Source organism: Zalophus californianus, chromosome 14 (genome assembly GCF_009762305.2).
Source record: "Zalophus californianus isolate mZalCal1 chromosome 14, mZalCal1.pri.v2, whole genome shotgun sequence".
NCBI lineage: Eukaryota > Metazoa > Chordata > Mammalia > Carnivora > Otariidae > Zalophus > Zalophus californianus.
This window is the reverse complement of record NC_045608.1, coordinates 83,447,071-83,468,531: the sequence shown is the minus strand read 5'-3', so window position 1 is coordinate 83,468,531 and position 21,461 is coordinate 83,447,071. Positions and strand designations below refer to the sequence as shown.

Below are 21,461 nucleotides of genomic sequence, written 5' to 3'. Positions count from 1 at the left end.
CTATCTTTGAGTCAAATAAATCAACCACACCAAATGTTAACAGGGGTTATGTGTTTTATAGTATCACTATTGATGGTTACTTTATTTTCTACCAAGAATATTTTAGCTAATAATTTTTACCTTTATACTGAAATTAATTACTTAAAATTTTTTGTTAGTACCTAACAAAAGAATACTTTTTTAAATGTCTTTTATGGACATTGTTTCATTTAGAGGTGCCTTTTATATAAGACTGCTTGTCATGTTTGTTAGGATGAAAATAGCCCCTTGAACACATTTCAGTAGGTACGCCCCCTCCATTTTTGTTTGTTTGTTTGTTTGTTTGGAAGCCAAAGATCCAAAACATATTTGAAATCAAATGCTAAATGATTTCAATTTGAGTTTTAATGTGATATATCTTCCTTAATACTCACTACATGGCAAGAAATATGGAAACCAAAGGAAATTAAAGGGTATTCTATTTTACTCTCGGGGTATTCTCTGTTTAGGGGAAAGAAATTTGCACATAGTAAACAAATTACATTATACATAATTCAAATAACTCATATTATTTAGTTTTTCCTTGCATGTAAGAATTACCTGGTATTTCTCTGAAGTATGGAGATTCCCAGTATGTTTCAGCAAGTCTTGGGTGAGATAAACTGGCTTAACAAATTGTTCGTGCCGTTGTTGTCATTGTTAAGTGCAGAAAAGCATAAGAAAATATGCCTTGAAATGAATTATAAGTTTTGTGGTAAATGTTTAAGAAAAATGAGGGTGCAGGTATGAAGAAAGAATGCAATAATTAGACCTGAAATTGATCAGTCTTCAGCAAGACAACCGGGGGGTGGGAGAAGAATGGACAAAAATTAACATTACCAAAAATGAAAAAAGTGAACATAACTCTTGATCCCATAGACATTAAACAATAGTATAGTGAAATACTATGAATGACTCGAAGCCCATGAATTCAGACCAATTCCTTGAAAGTCCTTCAAGGAACCTACCAACATTCACATAAAAAGATAAATAACCTGAGTAGTCATGTGTGTGAGAAACAGGAAGAGCTTTGTGGGTATTCGGGAATGTCAGGAGTGTTCTCCTGTGGAAGAGGCTGTCTTTAAACATCTTTCATCTGTATTCTAATGAAAGCGCTTAAAAATCCTTGAAACACCCAGTGGATCTGCAGCCTACTTGGAAAAGTCCAGCTTTTGTATATGGGGGTTGGGTCTTATGTGTCTCAGTTGCTTTGTCTGTAAAGTGGGAATAATACCTTTGTAGAGGCATGTGAGGATTAAGAACAAGAGGCACAGGCATCTGGAGGAGCATGCATGGAAGAACCATTTGTTTATCATTCAGGCAAGAGCTGTTGGCAATGGGAAAACAGTGCACAGTCACATGGTATTCATTCAGCATTTTTGTAGGAATGAAGAGTTCCATAAAAAGGAATTCCAAAATGAACCAAACATCAAAACTTCACATTTTAAGCTTTTTAGCTCAAGCTCTTTCTAAAATGTATAGCACACATCTTTCCTAGTTACTGATGACACAAGGTCATGATTTTTAAAAACTTTTATTTGAAAATTATGTCAAACGTTTGATTGGTTTTATTTGGAATGGCTTATTATAGAAACAGGATATTCTAGATGTTTAATACAAAATAGTAACTGTTAAACTACTGTTCCCCCTTGTCAACAAATCTCTTAAGTAGGTAATGTGACCATTTTTGGATGTCAGTAAATTGCTTATAAAGTTTTAAAATGGGGTGGAGTTAAAACCAAATTCCTCTGAAGCTTAAGTCTCTGTAATTTCTATTTTAATTCTCCCCTGAACACCAGTCTACAAATCAGTGTGATATTTTTAGAGACCTGTCAATTCAAGATTAAAATATTCTCATCTCCTGCCACATAATTATGGCAAACCTCATTGATGTCTCATCAAAGTCTTCAGGAATATACATGCAATGAGAAGTCATCATTGAACCCAAGTTATTACTCTTCTTTAATTTTTACTATTAATCATTCGCAAGTGGATAAGACATGCTGAGTACTTCAAAGGCTCCTTTCATTGTGGAGTTTTAGATCAGTTTTCAGGCTTTTGCATGAGGGAATTTTATTATCTGGCTTCTCCATGCATGCTCTAACAGCATATTCCATCTACTATCATTACTTTTGGGGGATCTATATACACACACACATCTCATTTTTATTAAATATTATCCAAGCATTTTCTTTAAACAAACAAAACCAAATATTTCTCATCTGTCAGCAATCAGGTAATTATAATACACATTTAGCAAACATCTATATGGTGTAGGAAAGAGACTCAGCAGTTTAGGGTGAGGATATGCTTTGTGTTGCTTCAAAGGTAAAAAAAGGTTAACAAGCAATAATTTTTACCGCTATTTATTTGTACTTCACTTAATTTTGCAAATGACGTTTTGCCATTTCTTTTTAGCTAAATCATTCACTTATTAAAATTTTCTTTTGGGATTGAGAATAAATTACATGTGTTTAGATTTAGGATACATCAATTTAAATCTGAGACCATTTTAGTGTAGTTTTTTTCTTTTTAATCCTCACTGAGTTGAATCTTAAATATATGCATGCACCTTTCTAAAAATTGTTCAGCATTACATTTGCTTATATGGAGCATGCATTTAATTTGTCTAATTGCCTCAAAAAGGTTTTATATATCACAGTTACACAGACAAAATAATAAAATTAAGGGATACTTTTTTTTTTTTTTTTTTTTTTGGTGCAGGTATTCTATGACCAGAAGCAAAGTGTTCAGTATTGATGACAATGGCACAATCATCACAACTAACCCTCTTGATCGAGAGATTAGTGCTTGGTACAACCTAAGTATTATAGCCACAGAAAAATGTAAGTACTCATTTAGGATCACACATTGGTTCAGCACATATTTAAACCATTCAATAATCTCCAATTGTAGGGGCAGAAGCTAGCTTAAAATTTGTTGGAATTGGAGTCAAATTATATATGTGTCAATTCATATATGTGTATTTTATTTTATTATTTTAGATTACTAATGTCTGTTCATTCCTATTATAGTTTATTTATATACTTACCACTAAATACTTTAAGATTTTTTATTATGACAAACTGAATATAAATTTTGAAAGGTTTTCTGAGAAATATTTAATATATATTTTCTATGGGTTCTCTTTTAAGTTATGAGTTTAATGAAAAAAGAAAGTCTTATATACATTATCCCCCCCAAAAAATTGACCCTTAAAAAAATACATATAGGTGGAAAGAAGTTATCATACTTATTTCATAGGAATCTTTCCCTTAGAGAAATTTTTTTAATTTAGAGAAATGTTTAATTAATGTTATACATTCTTTTACTACTATCCAAGGAGTAGTAAACCTAATGAGTGAGAATTAAAATTTTAAATTTAAAGTAATTTAAAATTGACTAGTAATATCATACCATTTAACCATAATCAGTTTAGACTGACTGTATTAGTTCACGAGGGGACTATTCTAGAAATAAAACACAGAATGCCTGTGCCTCGTTCTATTTCTGGAACAAAAGTTCTATACTCTTGGACATTAGGGACAGGGTAGCACTTCAACACAGCCTTTTGAAACTTTAGGCACTTAAAAATAATCATATTTCAATGAAGCTATGGGAAAGAATATGAAGGATTCAACAGCATTCACTGGTGCATTACAAACAGTCAGACATTTTCAAATTAAGCATATAGTGGAAGCTGTGCTAATAGTCGCATCTTCAGTAATCAGTGGGGACCAGTTATTGTTGTTGTGTGTTTTTATTTTTGTTTTTTATTTTCTGGTTTTGGTTTTTGTTTCCAGAGATAGGCAGATGAGGGGCGCCTGGGTAGCTCAGTCATTAATTGTCTGCCTTTGGCTCAGAGATAGGCAGATGATTCCATTTTCCGGGTGTAAAAAGTAGATAAAATCATCCTAATTTACTACTTGGATAGTGTCTTCAAAATTATCAGTTAATTTGGTATTAAGTCAACCATATTAACTAATTTAAGCTCAAAGGAATAGATATAACACAATATAAAAGATTATCAAGATCATCCCCTTTATTTAACTGATAAGTTTATTATAGTTCAGTAAATAATTAAATTTGTGAATATGAAATGTTCTAGAATGCATCCTTTATAACTGATTTTGCATAAATTTTAATAATCTTGTTTACTTTTCTGACTTTTTTTTAAACCTTTAAACATATATCTTATTGATTACATATTGAGCAGTGGCTGGGGATATGGTGGAGTGGAAAGGATCCCTTGCATATTTTTTTTTGTCATACATTGAATAGCTCTATGGAAACACTGCAGGAGGACTGAGTCTGGGTTTTGAAGTTTCCATTTAACTTAACAACAAAGACCTAGGAGCAAATGTCTGCTGCAACAGAAGAAATGTCAAGGCTCTTGGTGTCAGAAAACACAAAGATGCTTATTCTAAAAGCAAGAAGCTTTTATTTGTTGGGTTTTCTGAGAACAAATTATTTATAATATCACTATTTACAAAACTGTTGAGAAAAAGCATTCAAATCAGTTCAAGGGGAGGGTGGGTATCTTTGAAAAATGTGTTTCTCTATAAAATGGTGTTTTAGCTTTTACAAGAGCATGTTTTAACAAATGTATATAAACTGTAAGCTTATTTTATATACAATAATTTTTTTAAAGATTTTATTTATTTATTTGAGAGAGAGAGAATGAGAGATAGAGAGCACGAGAGGGAAGAGGGTCAGAGGGAGAAGCAGACTCCCTGCTGAGCAGGGAGCCCGATACGGGACTCGATCCCGGGACTCCAGGATCATGACCTGAGCCGAAGGCAGTCGCTTAACCAACTGAGCCACCCAGGCGCCCTACAATAATTTTTTTTTGTATATAAAATAAGCTTTTGGTGGAATTTTTGTAAGAATATATCATTTACTTTTTGTTAAATTAGATTGCAATATGAGTAATTAGAAAGCAGAATCTTGAAAATGTATTATGTATATTCTGAGACAAAAAAACATTTTAATATTTTATGAATGAATAGAAAAAAAGGATGAATGAGTGATTGGTATGAAAAGTTTATAAGATAAGCCAATTATACCTGAATCCCATTAATTACATAATTACTTTTATCAAAATGTTGTCATGAAGATCTCTAAAGAGACATTGTTTGAAGTATTTTTGTGTTGACCCCGCCCTTTTTTAAGACAGTGGAAGTAAATTGTAGAATCACAAAATGAAATAAGAGCAGTCACACAAATCTCTGGGTTGCAAGATAGCTGTCCCAAAAAATTATTAATTCAACATATGTATGCATATTTGCATATATACTACAAAGTATATTATTTAATCATTTTAATTATCTCACTACATACTGTGTTCAGAGGTGATACCCAAAGAATCAGTGACCAGCACAACAGAAATAATCAGATGAGACTTGAGATCTTTCTAAACTATTGCTCCCAGTTGATCTATAGATTTCACCTTATCAAGGAAAACGGTGGCTTCAAATGTTCTCTGTAATGTACTTATATATGTGAGTGGGTGTGGGAGCATATAGTATTCAGGCAATAGAACTGTTTCAATTCGTAGTTTACAATATTACTTATTACATAGGTTTGCACTAAAGACCATAGATATTATAATGGTGTATCTATTGAGGAAAATAAAAATACAATAATGACAATAAAAACTGGATACCATTTGTGATTCACAGGGGAAAAAAAATTCTAGCTTTGTCACTTCTTTGATTTTTAGATATTTGTTTATAAAATACATATTTTGCAAGGTGTTGTGAGTATTGGTGAGTTTTCAGGAATTATATTTTATTAAATAGATTATTTTATTGCATATAAATATGTGTATGATTATAAAAGTATATATATGCCTATATGTGTAAAATTCTACAGTTAGTAGCATTTTTATAGCTCTTAATACAGATTTGAAGCAAACGTTATTTCTGTTTCAGAGAAGATGAATGTGACACTTATGCAGTTTATTTGCCCAGCTCCTAAATGATGAAGCCAGGGATTGATCACAATTGTATCTGATTCCAAAGCCTGTCTTAATCCTATGCCACACTATGCCACACTGTTACTTACTGAGAATGTGAGAAATGATACTTGCTTTTGGTGTTTTCTGATTTAACTATATGCACAATAATCTTAACCAAGTTTCATTTTTCTATTTTTCTCTTTAAAAGTAAAGTTTAATTACAAAGGTATTTCAATTAGTAACTCAAACGTAATGTTTAAATCAGTTCATGCTGTATGACCTCCTCAGAGCCAAACAACTGATAATCTCTGTAAGTATGTTAGCTAAATTCTGCTCTGATACATGTTCTGACTGTGCTCTGAGGTGTGCTCATCACATTCTGTTGCTATTGCTTTATCCATGTTTATTTGTTGATGAAAGCATGTGTGGCAGGTGACAGTTTAGGAGACGATTACTTTTTTGAATAGATTTTGAAGAACAGTGTCCTATTGTGCAAAAATATGTTAATAGCATGTTTTTTTTTGGGGGGGGGCGACTGGGTGGCTCAGTCGGTTAGGCATCTGACTTGTGATTTTGGCTCAGGTCATAATCTCATAGGTCATGGGATTGAGCCCTGACTAGGACTCACATTCAGTGGGGAGTCTGCTTGAAGATTCTCTCCCTCTGTCTCTCCCCTCCCCACACATATGTGCATGCATGTGCATGTGCATGCACATGCTCTCTCTCTCTCTGTAATAAATAAAAATCTTTAAAAAAGACATTTTTTAAAATAAATTTTCTCTTGAAACATGAAAGCCAGAATATATTTATAGTATAATAATTATTTTATATTTGAAGATAGCAAAATAAAACACATGTAAACATTTGAAAACAATAAATTAGGGTCACCTGGGTGGCATAGTCAGTTGAGCATCTGCCTCCAAGTTTTGGCTCAGGTCAAGATCTCAGGATCCTGGGATCGAGCCCCACAGGCTCCACACTCAGCAGGGAAGTCAGCTTGAGAATCCTCTCCCTCCCCCTGCTCATGCATGCTCTCTCCTTCTCCTTCTGAAATAAATAATAAATCTTAAAAAAAATAAAAATAAAAACAACAAATTAGTGGACTTGAAAACATTTTAATTCTTTTGAGGAAAATCAAGTAAATAAGGTTTCAAAGTGAATTCAAGGGACAAAATAGAATAAAACAAGAGGTTTAATAGATATGTAATCTTAGATACAGAATTTCATAAAATGTGATTAGGTCAACATTGAAGTTGGTCACTTGATGCAAAAAGTATCAATTTAGTAAATTTTTAAACTTAAAATTTTGTGGATTATAGAGTATTATAATAAAACAAATAATTTATAGGGATGCCTGGGTGGCTCAGTTGGTGAAACATCTGACTCTTGATTTCTGCTCAAGTTATGATCTCAGGGTCCTGGGGTCCAGCCCAGCAGGGGGCTCCTCATTCAGCAGGGAGTCTTCTGGAGATTCTCTCTCTCTCACTCCCTCTGCCACCTCCCCCCCGGCCCACGCTCACATGTGCACACTCTCACTCTCTCTCAAATAAATAAATAAATCTTTAAAATAATAACAACAATAATAATTTATAAATAAAAGATTAAAAATGCAGTCAAGGAAAACAAACTTGTAAATGCCTGTGAAAGGCAAACTGAAAATAAACTGAATATATTTATTTTCACAGAATTTAATACTTAGAAGTTAATCACTGTTTCAGAAATAAGTGATTAGAAATGTTATCAAGTACAGGAATTATACAGTTCATGCTGTTCTGCTCCTGGCATTTTACATCAGTTTTCTTGGAATTAAAAATAATACTTTTAGATAAAAGAGATGAAATTCCTGCTATTATTTTTATTATAAAGCTGAAAAGTTACAGTATGGGGAATGAAATTCCAAAATAAAATATAATTAGATAAACATTTTCAGAAAGCCACAAAGTTATTGTATATTTAAGTCATCACTGCGAACATTTTTTGAAATTTTTTAACTTTTTTAAGAAAAATTGTTTAGAAGAAACTTTTTTAACACTAAGTAACCAATTTTCATGTACTTTTTCTCTCTCTGGGATTTTTTTTTTAAATATTCGTTATATATTTTGGAATCGACAGCTTAACGTACATCCATCACGGTGAATGGCAACATAAATGGCATGCCAGGAGTTCTGTAATTACCATGATCTTTCTTTTTTTTTTTTAAGGATTCACTTTTTTTCTTTAATTTAATTTTATTATGTTATGTTAATCACCATACATTATATCATTAGTTTTTGATGTAGTGTTCCATGATTCATTGTTTCCATCCAACACCCAGTGCTCCATGCAGAATGTACCCTCTTTAATACCTATCACCATGGGATTTTTTCTTTTCCACATCATTAAACTCATTTTAGAACAATTTTGGAGAAAATATTTGTATGTGCCAATTTCTTATTAATGCGGTATCCAAACAATTAGAAACAGGCTCCTCCCACCCCAGAAAACAACTCCATAATAGTGGAATAGAGAGGAAACAGTTTTATAATTGAAAAGCATTCAAACAGAATTTGATGTGCATTACAGGAATCTGTTGAGATTTCCAAGTCAGAAAGAAATTTCACCCTATTATAAAATCAAGCATCATGTTCTCAGGATAACCAAGTGCTAGCCTTCAAGTAGGGAGACTTAATACCATGTGTCACACATAGTTCACTCTGTTTTTGCTAACTGACTTTATCCAAAGGAAAACTAAATTTTTCAGATCTTTATGACAAGAAGTAGTTTTGAATTTTGGTCAAAGCCTTTGCTGAAACAAAGCTCCTATCCTCCAACAGAAACTGGGAGAAAGGAGTGTCATTTTCCTTGATAATTATATTTCAAAGAGTTGGCTCCCAGTACTTGAGAAAGACAAGCCTGGGTTGTGAAGTTGACATTTATTCAGTTTTTAAAAGGTTTACATACATTAAAAAAATAGAGAGAGAACTTAAATTACAAGTTTCCTAAAGTAAATGCTTTAAGAAGAGGAAAGAGGGAAAATCTTTTCCCTTATTTTCAACAGAGATAATTAAGCCTTTTTTAAAATGTATTTGCCCATACAAATTACAATTGCAAATATAATGCTTTTGCAATAACATAAGAACAGGATATTATAGGGTGCCTGGGTGGCTCAGTTGGTTAAGCGACTGCCTTCGGCTCGGGTCATGATCCTGGAGTCCCGGGATCGAGTCCCGCATCGGGCTCCCTGCTCGGCGGGGAGTCTGCTTCTCCCTCTGACCCTCTTCCCTCTCGTGTTCTCGCTCATTCTCTCTCTCTCAAATAAATAAATAAAATCTTTAAAAAAAAAAAAGAACAGGATATTATAAAGACATTAAAACAACAAAGAAACCTTCCTCTCCTCACTCTAATTGTATGTACCTTCCCACACCATTTTTTGAATTAAAAAGAAAACATTTAAAATAATGATATGCAAATACACAGTATATTATGAGGCAACTTGCTTTTTTATCATTTCGCAGAATGCCATGTGTATTAATACTGCTGATTAATAGATAAATAAAATAATAATATTTAATATTTATTGCTTATATATACCCTAAGTAATCTTATAAATGCTTTATATGTTTTAATTAATTTAATCTTTATAACAGCTCTTATAAGGTTAGTTACTATTATCTTTTACATTTTGCGGGGCAACTTAACAGTAGTTAAGCGGTTTTGTCAAATTGAGGATCAAGATTAAAATCTATTTTTTAAAGCTCACCATATTCATATGTTTATTACATTAGCTCATTCATTTTTAATAAGCACACACAATATCATAGTGTGGTTGTAATTTATTTCTCAGTTCCCTTTTGATATGCGTTTGGGTTATTTTCATTTATTTGAGATGAAAAAAATTCTAGAATAAGTAAATTGGACACATACTCTTTGCATATACTAGAGCCTTGGACTGCAGCGTAGGTTTCCCAATGGAATTACGGGGTCAAAGATATGTCTAGCTTATCTCTTACCATCTACTACCAGATAAGGTTCCAGAAAAGGTTTACATCCCTACTCTTTCTCAGTACTCCACTATCACTCTCTGTTTTTCATATTTAACACAGAACCCACAGAGTAAGTCATCATTATCTGCACTTGTGGTGAGCCAGAGTGTTTGTGAATATTCTGATAGAGCAGCATGTTTCAGATGTGGGCAGTTTTGCCTCCTAATACCTTTGACAATGTCTGAAGCCAATTTTGATGATCACAACCTGTGTGGGGAATGCTATTGGCATTTAGTTACTAGAAGTTAGGGATGCTGCTAAGCATCCTACAATGCATGGGAGAGCCTCTTGAAACAAAAAGAATTATCTAGTCCAAAATATCAATAGTGACAAGGTTGAAAAACTGGCATTGATCATTTGAATTTTCTCATCCGTGAATTTCTAGTTTGTGATTATTTCCCCAAATTGTTTTTTTCATATCAACTGTCAGAATTTGTAAATTAGAGCTATTAAAATTTCATCTTCTGATGCAAACGTTTTTCCAGATCACTGGTGTCTTCTTGTTGTGGCTTTTTTTACTTTGTTTTTTTTTGGGGGGGTGTGGAGAGCAGCATTTTAAAATACCTTCCCATTTCTTCCTAGTTTCTGTATTTCTTGGCTCACAAGAAAATCCTCCCAACTAAAATGTATACATAAAACTTTACCTAGATTTGTTTATTTTAAAATTTATTTAGATCCTTATTCTTTGTTTTTATTTTTAAAAATTGTACTGAACAACGTCATCATTAAGAGCACTTATTGCTGGCTTCTTAAACTGCCCTTTCTACTTCAGCTATAACCTTAGACCAGCCATTTATCTGTAATTTGTGGAACTAAATTCGCAATGTTTTTATCAGCAAAGTTAAAGAGGATAATAATTCATTATTAAATGAATTAAATGCATTAATATACATATATCCAGCAGTTGATGGATTTTAGAAAGGTATCCCTGAAACTGACCATCTTTTTCATTATTTTTCCTCATCAGCTCTATCTGTAGTCTATAGCAAGGGAAAGGCACTTGATAAGTATTGGCTGAGTTGAATGTGTTGAGAACAATTTTCCTAGGCTGTACTCTTGATAAATATATGATTGATATAGAGATTCTATACTCAGGTAGCTTTTATTCAAGGAAAATAGAAATATGCCACCCAGTCTTAATGCAATTTTCATGACCTTTTAATTGTCCCCCCTAAAGACAGCATTAACATTCTTTATTTTCATTCTGTTTATTCAATTTGCAGACAATGTGCAACAGATTTCTGCAGTTCCTGTGTATGTGCTTGTTCTTAATGTTAATGATCATGCTCCCGAGTTCTCTGAATACTATGACACATATGTTTGTGAAAATGCAGGCTCTGGTCAGGTAAGGACCTGCAATAAATTGCTAATGTCTAAACATTGCCATATATTATATATAATAACTTTTGCTACCATTCCTCTCATTTTGAAATGATAAAAATAAGCTTCTCTTAACTGTATCAATTACTGCTTTTATGTTGTGAATTCTGTATAATTTAAATTTCTTTTTTAAAAAATAAAATGTAAGCTTCAAGCTTTCCACTTTCAAATTCCTCAAATGTTTGAAACATCTGCTAACACTGGGTATTCTTAGTAAATCTTTTATACTTTCCCAGTACAATAAAGAAAAGTTCTTTTTTTGGTAATTCAATAGAATAAGTAAACACATCTCACTTAATTTTTATTTTTCATTCATCATGGCACAGAGAAACATAATATATAAACATAAACATGAAGAGAATGAGCTGGAATTTTTTCTATAGCTTATAACTACTGTATCAGACATATCAACATAAAAGAAACCTAATGTCAATTGAATTACTAGATATGTAAAGAATAGAGAGCAGACTTATTTTGAAACACATCACCATTACTTCACAATTAATTTTTCCCTTTCTTCCTTCATTCCTTCCCTCCTTCCTTCCTTCCTTCCTTCCTTCCTTCCTTCCTTCCTTCCTTCCTTCCTTCCTTCCTTTCTTTCTTTCTTTCTTTCTTTCTTTTCTTTCTTTCTTTCTTTCTTTCTTTCTTTCTTTCTTTCTTTCTTTCTTTCTTTCTTTCTTTCTTTCCTTCTTCATTTATTTTTACTTCACAATTTATTTCATACATTTTCTTTTGTGGAGCTCACTTTTTTCATCTGTAAAATGTAAAGCTTAAAGTAGATTGTTCTTTGTTTTCAGGTCCAGTACAATAAAATTTTTCTTAGGTATCATTTGAAATCGTAGAAGCTTAATAAATGTCATAAAACATTTTTAAAGATATATAAACTAGTTTTCAGAATACTGAATGTGTGTATGTACGTATGTATATATGTATATATAGGAATACATACATATTTACTGTGAAATCAATTATTCTCAATAGAAGTGAATTTATCAATGAAGCTAGTTGAAGACAATTTGGATTTTACAAAAATGGAACCTTTAATTTTCTACCAATAAATAATAGTAGCCAACATTTTGCTTTATTTTCAAAGACTTACTATGGTAAGAAATAGGCATATTTTAAGAATGAAGTATACCTGAATCCTTATGGAATATTCAACTGTAACATAATGGGAATGATTAGTAGCTCTTAAAATGTCTTGTGAAATTCATTTGGCCGTATTTATTTTAGAATACATTGTATTCCAGAAATAATTCTGAAATATTGCTTATAAGCATTTCCTAAGTTTAAAATAATAATAAAAGTATAATAAATATACAAATGAATTTAAACTTAAGTGACTTAATTTGAATTGGTTAGGACCCAAGGTTTTTGATAAAGTAAAAGCTTAATATAAAACTTTCAGAGACTCTCCACCATGCGGCACTGCCTCCTAGATCCAAAACCAGATTAATTTAGAAACCTATGGACAGAAAATATGGTATAAAGGAATCACAAAAACAGAATGCAAATGACCTGCTACCCATGACTCCTATAGAAACTGGCTTTAAACATTTCTTTGAACTTGGAATTATAAATAGATGATATACTTGAAATTTAACGTATCTGATGTTCTCAAACTTTTCAAACACATCTGTCTATCTGACACATCAACAAATATAATAAGCTTAAAATTAAAATAATTTTGGAAATAATTCATCTCACAATTTACTAAATCTCTACATATTACATTACATATTTAAGATGACTTGTATTTTATAATTATTATAATTATATATATTACATATTTATATATAATATATATTATTATAATTATATAAACCATATAATTATAATTATTAGAATTATATATGTCAAATTTAAATATTTTATACACTTTGCATAAATGTGGATTGTATTCAGAGTGCTTCCCCCCCGGGTTAGACAACCTATTTCCAAACTTAAAAAAATAGGCTTAATTTACACTTATTTTTATAAATGTCTTGGGCGGTAAGTCCACTTACCCTATAAAGTTGCATGTTCGATGTGTTCTTCTCTGGGCTGAGATGGGCAGAAGATTTGGGAAGCAACACATTTATATAAGAGACTTGAGACCAGTGCCCTAGCCCTATGTGGTAAACACTTCTAAGGATGCTGCTACCTAACTCTGTTGATCACATTGGAGCTTTTATTCTAACTCCTCAAGTTATTTATAACCACTCTAATTAATCATGTGTATAATAACCTTTTTCAACTTTTGCATCATGTGAAAAGATGGAAATCTACATTTCTAGTAGGAATTAGCTCCCTCCACTATTGATTGGTTTAGAGTCCACTCAAGATCTTTACTGACTCAGTGGATCATTCATTCTTTTCACAGATTCTGGCTCATAGGCAAGAATTCAGAGGTCGGTGCATTTGTAATATTGTGGAATACTCCCTTTTTTGAGAATGAGAATTTTTTTCCTACTTTCTACTCACTGACAGTGATACCATGATCACAGGAGGCTTTGGGCATTAGGCAGAGATGAATTCACAGCAAAGAGCAGAGCAGATGACATTTCCTACAGCGGTTTTCTCACTTCATTGCTCAAAAACTTCAATGGATTTTCCAATACCAGCACAGAAAAGTACAAAACTCATGGCCTGGTATTTATCACTCTCTTTGATTTGGTCACAATTGTATCTATCTTGCTTTTATACACACACACACACACACACACATATTATTTCCTATTCACACTCTGAATTGCTTGTCTTTCAAAATATAAATTAAAGTTTCTAGAATTTGTTCATATCAACCCTTCTTCCTGAAATGCCCCTGTCGATTCCTGTTGGAATTTTAACTACACTGCAAAACTGAACTCACATGCCACATAATCAAACTGTTTTAAACCAATATATATTCACAACATCCCAGGCATGATTCTAGCAACATTATAAACATTAAACCAATTCTCAAAAGTTCTCAAAAAAAAAACGTGAGGGAAATATATCATGTGCCTCATTTTTCAGGTGAATAAACTGAGGCCCAGGGAAATTATTTCCTAAGTAAAGACAGAGAGATATTTTATCCCAAGTGCTGGCATCAGAATCCATGCATGTTACCATTATATTTTGTTGCCTCTCTATCCGTAGTTTGAATAGATCTTATATTTTTTTGAAATGAGTCATTTCTAGTTTCACGTGTTTTCTAGATTCCAAGATAGTTGTGAACAATGAGTGGGTTTATTTTTATATTGTTGACAACATGCACTGTGGTTCCCAATAATAACTAGTTGAATAAATGAACAGAGCATGAAGACAGTAGTTCTTGAAGAGTATTTTTCTATAATTCTCTAGAGATATACATTTGAAATTATTAGCCTTGTAGGTGATATTTAAAATGTTGCAGTGTGATGAGATCCCTTAAAGAGAGACCATGGATGGAGGCAAGAATCAGTCTAAACACTGAGACCCAGATACTCCAGTATTAGTGTTTGGGGGGCGAAAAACAGTAGAAAATAAAATCTGCAAGGAGCAAACCAGGAGAGTATGGTAACAGAGGAACTAAAAAAAAAAAAAAAAAAAGTATTCCAAGGAGGGGGGTTATTATCTGTTTTATTTGCTGCTTACAGGTCAGGTAAAAGTAGAAAAGAAAAGATCCTCTTGAATTTAACAATAAAGATGTTAAACTTACTAGAATATTTGTAGGTAATATTTGTAGTATATGTAATGTCACCCAGGAAGAAAATAAAAAGTGAGACTATGAAAGAACATAGGACAGAACCTTTGGGAATAGCATTATTGAAGGATTCGGTAAAGAAAGAGAAGCCCGCGGAGTACACTGAGTAGGTGGGACCAGTACCGTAGGAGAGAAACAAGAGTTTTGGTGTGGACACGCATGAATGCAACAGTTCTTGAGGAGGACGTGTCCATAGACTGAATTCCCACTATTCCAGGAAAGAAAAAAAAAAAAAAAATCATCCTCACAGTTTACCATATGGTCAAATTTACTCTTTAAAAATATGTGATTTTGTAAGTTATTCACAGCTATATAAATAAAATGACAGTGCAAAACAACTTGACTAAAATGTGGCAAAGAGAAATTGCACTGGGCACTTGTTAGGAAAGGCAAGGAAGATGTTATTCAGATGATTGCAATAAAGGTCAAGACCGTTGCAAAAGGGGAGACAAATGAACTTAACTCCGTTGAAACAAAGTTCAGGAGAGTTTTTAAATGCTGGGCTGAGCTAGTGAAAAAGTACTGGAGGACACGTGTGGGGAAGGGGAGGTTGACCAGCGTGATTAGGCCAGCTGTGTAACTGGCTCTTAGAGAAGTTAGGCTCCTACCTTCCCATAGACACTGCCTGATAGGGGTCCTGTCTTGCTTGATGTCTACATATCAAAAGGATGGTGTTCAGGCTTTTGAGAAAGACCACCCTACCTCACAAAATTGAAAGAGTTTGGGAGATTTATCTACATTACAAAGGGGCAGAGAAAGAATTTGCCCTGAGAAAATGTCTCTTGTAATTGGTCAGAGAAAATGGAGGTCAGGAGCTTCTAGTTAAGAAGAAACCTGTCTAAAATTGAGTCAGGCTAAGGGGAACGCTAGGGTGTTCTTGGTCAAATGTTAGCAAAATGTAAACCTGCCAAATACGTACTTGTCAGTATGTAACACTTTGAGAAGTTTAAAATATCCTTTACAGCTCATATTTTTGTTGAAGAAAGAATGGCTGTCTTCTTTGCTCCATGATTGCAAAGCATTTAATCTTTAGATTTATAAACAGCAAATAATAATCAATCTAGTTAAAAAGAAAAATCCTATTGCATTCGCTTCCTTCCGGTGACATTTAGATACATTCTGCCTTCAGCAGTTTTCCATTTGCAAGATAAATCAAGTAGATTTTGGTGCAAAACATTTATAAAAGATGAAAAAATACTGTCACATTTATTTTTAGCAAAACAGAACAGCCCAGATTCTTATCGCAAAATATCGTGTGATGAAGTCCTTCCTGTTGAGTGACTAAAAGGATGATTACTATATTTTTCCTTTATCCTTAAAATCATATTGTTCATTTGCTGATTCTTGATTTTGAGACTATTCATCTGTCTTATCTTCATCTGAAGACTCTGTCTCAAACCTTTTTTTACATGATCGGTTTCACCATCATCTTGAGTCTATAGTGCTGGTTTCTGCTTTTGGTTTTCATCTTCTATTCACACACTACTGTGAAATTACTTCCTCTGTCATTTTTTTCCCTCTAACATTATGAATGTAAAATGAAAAATCTTGAATTTTCATCTGTTTCTAAAGAGAAAATAAAATCAAACTAAAAAGATAGTGTATCAATTTTTTGGTATCTTTTTGAACAATGATGTAATACTTTAAGCAACACATTTAAAAAGAGGAAGAGGAGAATGATGCAATAGGGAAGATTTATTTCATTATTATCTCATCCTTCTAGGCCATGCATCTTACAATTTTCATGTAAGTCTTTTAAAAGGACATTAGGAGAAGTTTGTGAGTAATGATGAAATGATTTGTAAGATGATGAAATAGCACAATGCTCAAGGCATAAAAAGGATCATATCACTAAGTTCCTAGAATGTATACTAGGTTTATAGAATGTGCCCATTCAGTAATTGAAGGAAAGATTAGTTTAGTTATTTAATAATAAGTTAATATTTCCTTATCAGGAATACTTCGAAGAATAAAAAAATGAAATATCAATCTTTAAAAATAGGTAGAACTGCTCAGAAAGAAACTCAAATATTAATTTTGATGCAACAAAATTTAAAGACATATTGACAGCTGAACTTTGCTGAGGAAGAAAGATATCTATTGGATGTAGTGGCATGAAGTTTTTGTGCGACTCGCTCAGAGTTTACAAACAAAGCTCTATGGGGGGCACCTGGGTGGCTCAGTTGGTTAAGCGACTGCCTTCGGCTCAGGTCATGATCCTGGAGTCCCGGGATTGAGTCCCACATCGGGCTCCCTGATCAGCAGGGAGTCTGCTTCTTCCTCTGACCCTCCCCCCTCTCATGCTCTCTCTCTCTCTCATTCTCTCTCTCAAATAAATAAATAAATAAAATCTTTAAAAAAAAAAAAACACAAAGACCTTAAAAAAAAAAAGCTCTATGGGAAATCTATGACATGCTATACTTTTTATAATTTTACAGATGTGCATATTATGCCTCAAAAAGTTTAGGTAACTCTTTCAACATCATATAGCTTATGAGTGAGCGAGGATTATAATTTGTATCTATCTCCAAGAATGATGCTTATTTTAACTATGCCCTGATAATTATAAAGACTAGCCGTCCTTAGATTATTTGCACAATACAAAAACAAATAGAAAAAATTTTCTTTTTAATTTTTGTACTAATAAATTAATTACACCTACAATTTTAAGGGCAAAAATAAAAATGAAATCGATACAACTGAATTTCACCTCCTTTCTGGGAGATGTATGGCTCAAACTCAGAATAAATCACACTGGTTAGTGCTATTTCATAATCCATGTCCTTTAAGGAGGAAGGCCACAGATCATCAAATAAGTCAGGGGACTCATAGATGTCACTATCAAATTTAGAAGTTTGTCCAAGGTCTTTAAGTATCTGAAAAAAATGATACACAGCATGGCTACCTATAATGTTCCTCCATTCCAATCCAAGGGGAATCCAAAAATTCCCACTCACATTGCTAGAGATGCTGTGGTTTATGAATTGAAATCAATGTACAGATTATTTGAGTGCTGCCAAGATATCCAACATTACCATCGATATTTGCTTCCTGACACATGGTGGGTGATGCCTTATTTATTGGGTGAGTGTTAGGACTATCATGGCTCCTGGATTGTCATTGTTTGTACCATGTTTCCTCAGATGTTACATGTGGAATCAGATTGAGTTGGGCTGTAATTTCTGGTTTGAAATTTATTTAATAGGCTTCCTTCAAGTACAGTCGAAACCAAGCACCTGTTATCAATATATACCTCCCAGAGTGACATTAAAAACTTTCAAAAGTACTCTTAATCTCTTATTCATTTCTAAAACTTAGATAGTAATGTGTGAACATTACAGCCTAATAGAATAAGCTTTCAAAAAATATTTGCTTTAAAAGATAATAAAGCATATCTTGTGTAACTTAAATGGTTTTTATGCGGACGACATAATTATTTTTAATTTAATGGTGCCTATAAGCAAAACATTAAGAGCATTCTGTTTAGACATTCAGAGGAAATGCATTTTACTCTATTTAAAAATAAGGAATGAATAGTCTATTAATAAAATAAGAAAGCGGCTACACCATCAAAACACAAATTGGGAAATATACATGTCACATAGTATGAATTCTTGACTAAACCAAGGAAAGATGCAGAAACAGCATACACTTCTCCAGATAAACAGGAAATTTGGGTATGTAAGCGGAGAGGAAAGAATCTCTTCTCTGGACTGAAGAATGAGAAGTGAATGCAATGTAGAGAAATGAGGAACCTTCGATGATGCACCTCCTGGCCTGAGATACCCCCAAATAAATTGCTAAAATGAAAAAATAATTTAGAAAATGTTGGGGTAGGGAATATAAAACTTCATAATAGCAAAACCTGAGGGAGACTTTGTGCCAAGGAAGATGGAATTTGGTGTGAATTTGTTTATATTAAACATCCCAAAGTGAAGGTCCTTCTTTCTTCTCCCACATTCTCTCCTTCCCCTCAACACTCTACAAAGGAACAGGCCTCTCTGATGCTCAAAAAACATGGCGCCACGTAGTTTAAGGCATGCACACATGGGCTTACCCACACATACATACACATACACAAATAGAAACAAAAGAAAAAAATGTAAGCAATCTACATCACAAAGGGAATTATAAATGGACAAAGAATGGTAAGAAAAATAGATCTTGAGACATTTGTATCAGTTTCTGTGTACTTTAGACATGACCTATTAGTCTTTGTCTTTGATTGCTTTCATCGTTTCTGGTACAGCAATATGTTCTAGGCTTTGCCACTTATTAATTTACTGCTCTCTTGCTTCACATTCATCCTTCAGTACCTCCTTAAAAAGTACCTGTTCCATGATACTTTGATAATGGATTGGTCCCTTTGGAGCATTTCTCTTATTGCGAATGTAGTGTTGAGCATTGTCAAAGGAAGGCATGGAATGAACATTGAAGAAGGAAAAGGTCTTCTCTTCCTGGTCCTGTGTGTAGCATGTTTATTTTTGCCTTTCTCATCCTCTAGAGTTGGTCAGTGTGAAGACGTATGTGGTGCTTTATCCAGCCACAAGTATAGCCCCAAATGCCCCAAAGGTACATTCCCTCATTCCCTCAGCAACCATACAACTCCGTCCCAGTCCTGGTGGAGTTTGCAGCCTTCCCAGTATGGGTGCTGTGAGCTTCAGGCCTTGTACCTCCAGGGGCCTCCCAACTCAGTCTGCATCTCTGTCCACCCACATACTTGCACCCTGGAGGATTGTTCCGCTTGCCTGGAGACTGTGGACTAGCTCTGACCGAGGCAACCCAGTGAACTCCTTTGTCCTGAAAACAAGATGCCGCAACCACACGTTCTCCAAGGAGATCTAAAGCTTGACTTGGGGAGAGGGCCTACCCTCCATATTTGTGTCTTTAGATAATTTCACTGAACTTCCGAGTACTCTTTGGAGTTCTCACTACATCTTTATAGTTACTCTGCTATTATAGCTTAATAATTCTTAATATTAATATTCTGCCTTTTAAATAACTGTGTGCTTCCTATCCCTCAATTAGACCCAGACTGATACATAAGCTCATCTTCTATATTTTCTACCTCAGATTTGGAAGCAGCCATTTTCCTAACATTCTGTGATATTTTAGTGGAATATTGCAGAAAATACAGATGGAATGGTCAGTAAATAAAATTGGGATACTAATCCCAGAAAACCAAGAAAAATCCTGCTTTCTCTTTCTCTCTTGCTCTCATTTTATAGCTCTCCTGTTTTCTCTTTTATTTTCAGTAATGTTGAAGACCACTCCAAGGGTAACTTCAACACAGTTTTTTATTTCTTGTTTATTTTCTTCAGTTGTTTATAATTAATGTACATTAGAGAAACATGGATATGATAATTTTTCAGAAGGTTTTCTTTAATTAGAAATATAAGTATTCAAAGGTAAATAATTTTCCCTCAAATTGCAAATGATAATCCCACTTATCGTTAACTAGTTGGGCTAGTTCTGTCATATGTGTTGCATGTGTGCATCAATACACATACATATGTGTACAACTATACAAAGTTATGGCAAATAATGCTTTTTTAAACCAAATATTTTAAATTTCTAATAGAGACATAAATCCTAGGAGTAGTACAGAACTCTCTAACCTTAAATATGATTGACTTAATATGGACAATCTTTAAAGGTAACAATACCAAAAAGAGAAAAAAAAAAAAAAAACTATCCTAAACATTAGAAGCTATCACAGTAGACAGAATGCAAAAGCAAATTGTACAAAAAATACAGTGCTTGTAAGCAGTGTCAAATTTAGTAAATCTTTTCAGTTGCATACATATCAAAATGACAATGAGATACCACCTCACACCTGTCAGAATGACTAAAACTAACAACACAGGAAACAACAGGTGTTGGCGAGTATTTGGAGAAAGGGGAACCCTCTTACACTATTGGTGGGAATGCAAACTCCAGCAGCCACTGTGGAAAATAGTATGGAGGTTCCTCAAAAAAGTTAAAAACAGAACTATCCTACAGCCCTACAATTGCACTACTAGGTATTTACCCAAAGAATACAAAAATTTGATTCAAAGGGGCACATGCACCCTGATGTTTATAGCAGCATGATTAACAATAGCCAAAATATGGAAGAACCCAAATGTTCATCAACTGATGAATGAATAAAGAAGATGTGGTAGGGGCATCTGGGTGGCTCAGTCACTTAAGCTTCCAACTCTTGATTTTGGCTCAGTTCATGATCTCAGGGTTGTGAGATCCAATCTTGTATAAGGCTCTGTGCTGGATGTGGAGCCTGCTTGAGATTCTCTCTCCCTCTTCCATTCCTCTCTCCCTCTCAAAAAAAGAAAGTTGTGGTATATAATGGAATATTAGCCATCAAAAAGAATGACAT

General features: G+C 33.5%; 1 protein-coding gene across 1 annotated transcript in view; it reads left to right on the top strand.

The window, feature by feature from the left end:
- CDH19 (cadherin 19) overlaps window positions 1–21,461 on the top strand; it is a 105,193-nt gene that overhangs the window by 58,213 nt on the left and 25,519 nt on the right. Inside the window, exons 8-9 of the mRNA XM_027576791.2 lie at window positions 2,743–2,864; window positions 11,223–11,344. Coding sequence (XP_027432592.1) covers window positions 2,743–2,864; window positions 11,223–11,344 — 244 coding nt within the window. The remainder of the gene's footprint in view (window positions 1–2,742; window positions 2,865–11,222; window positions 11,345–21,461) is intronic.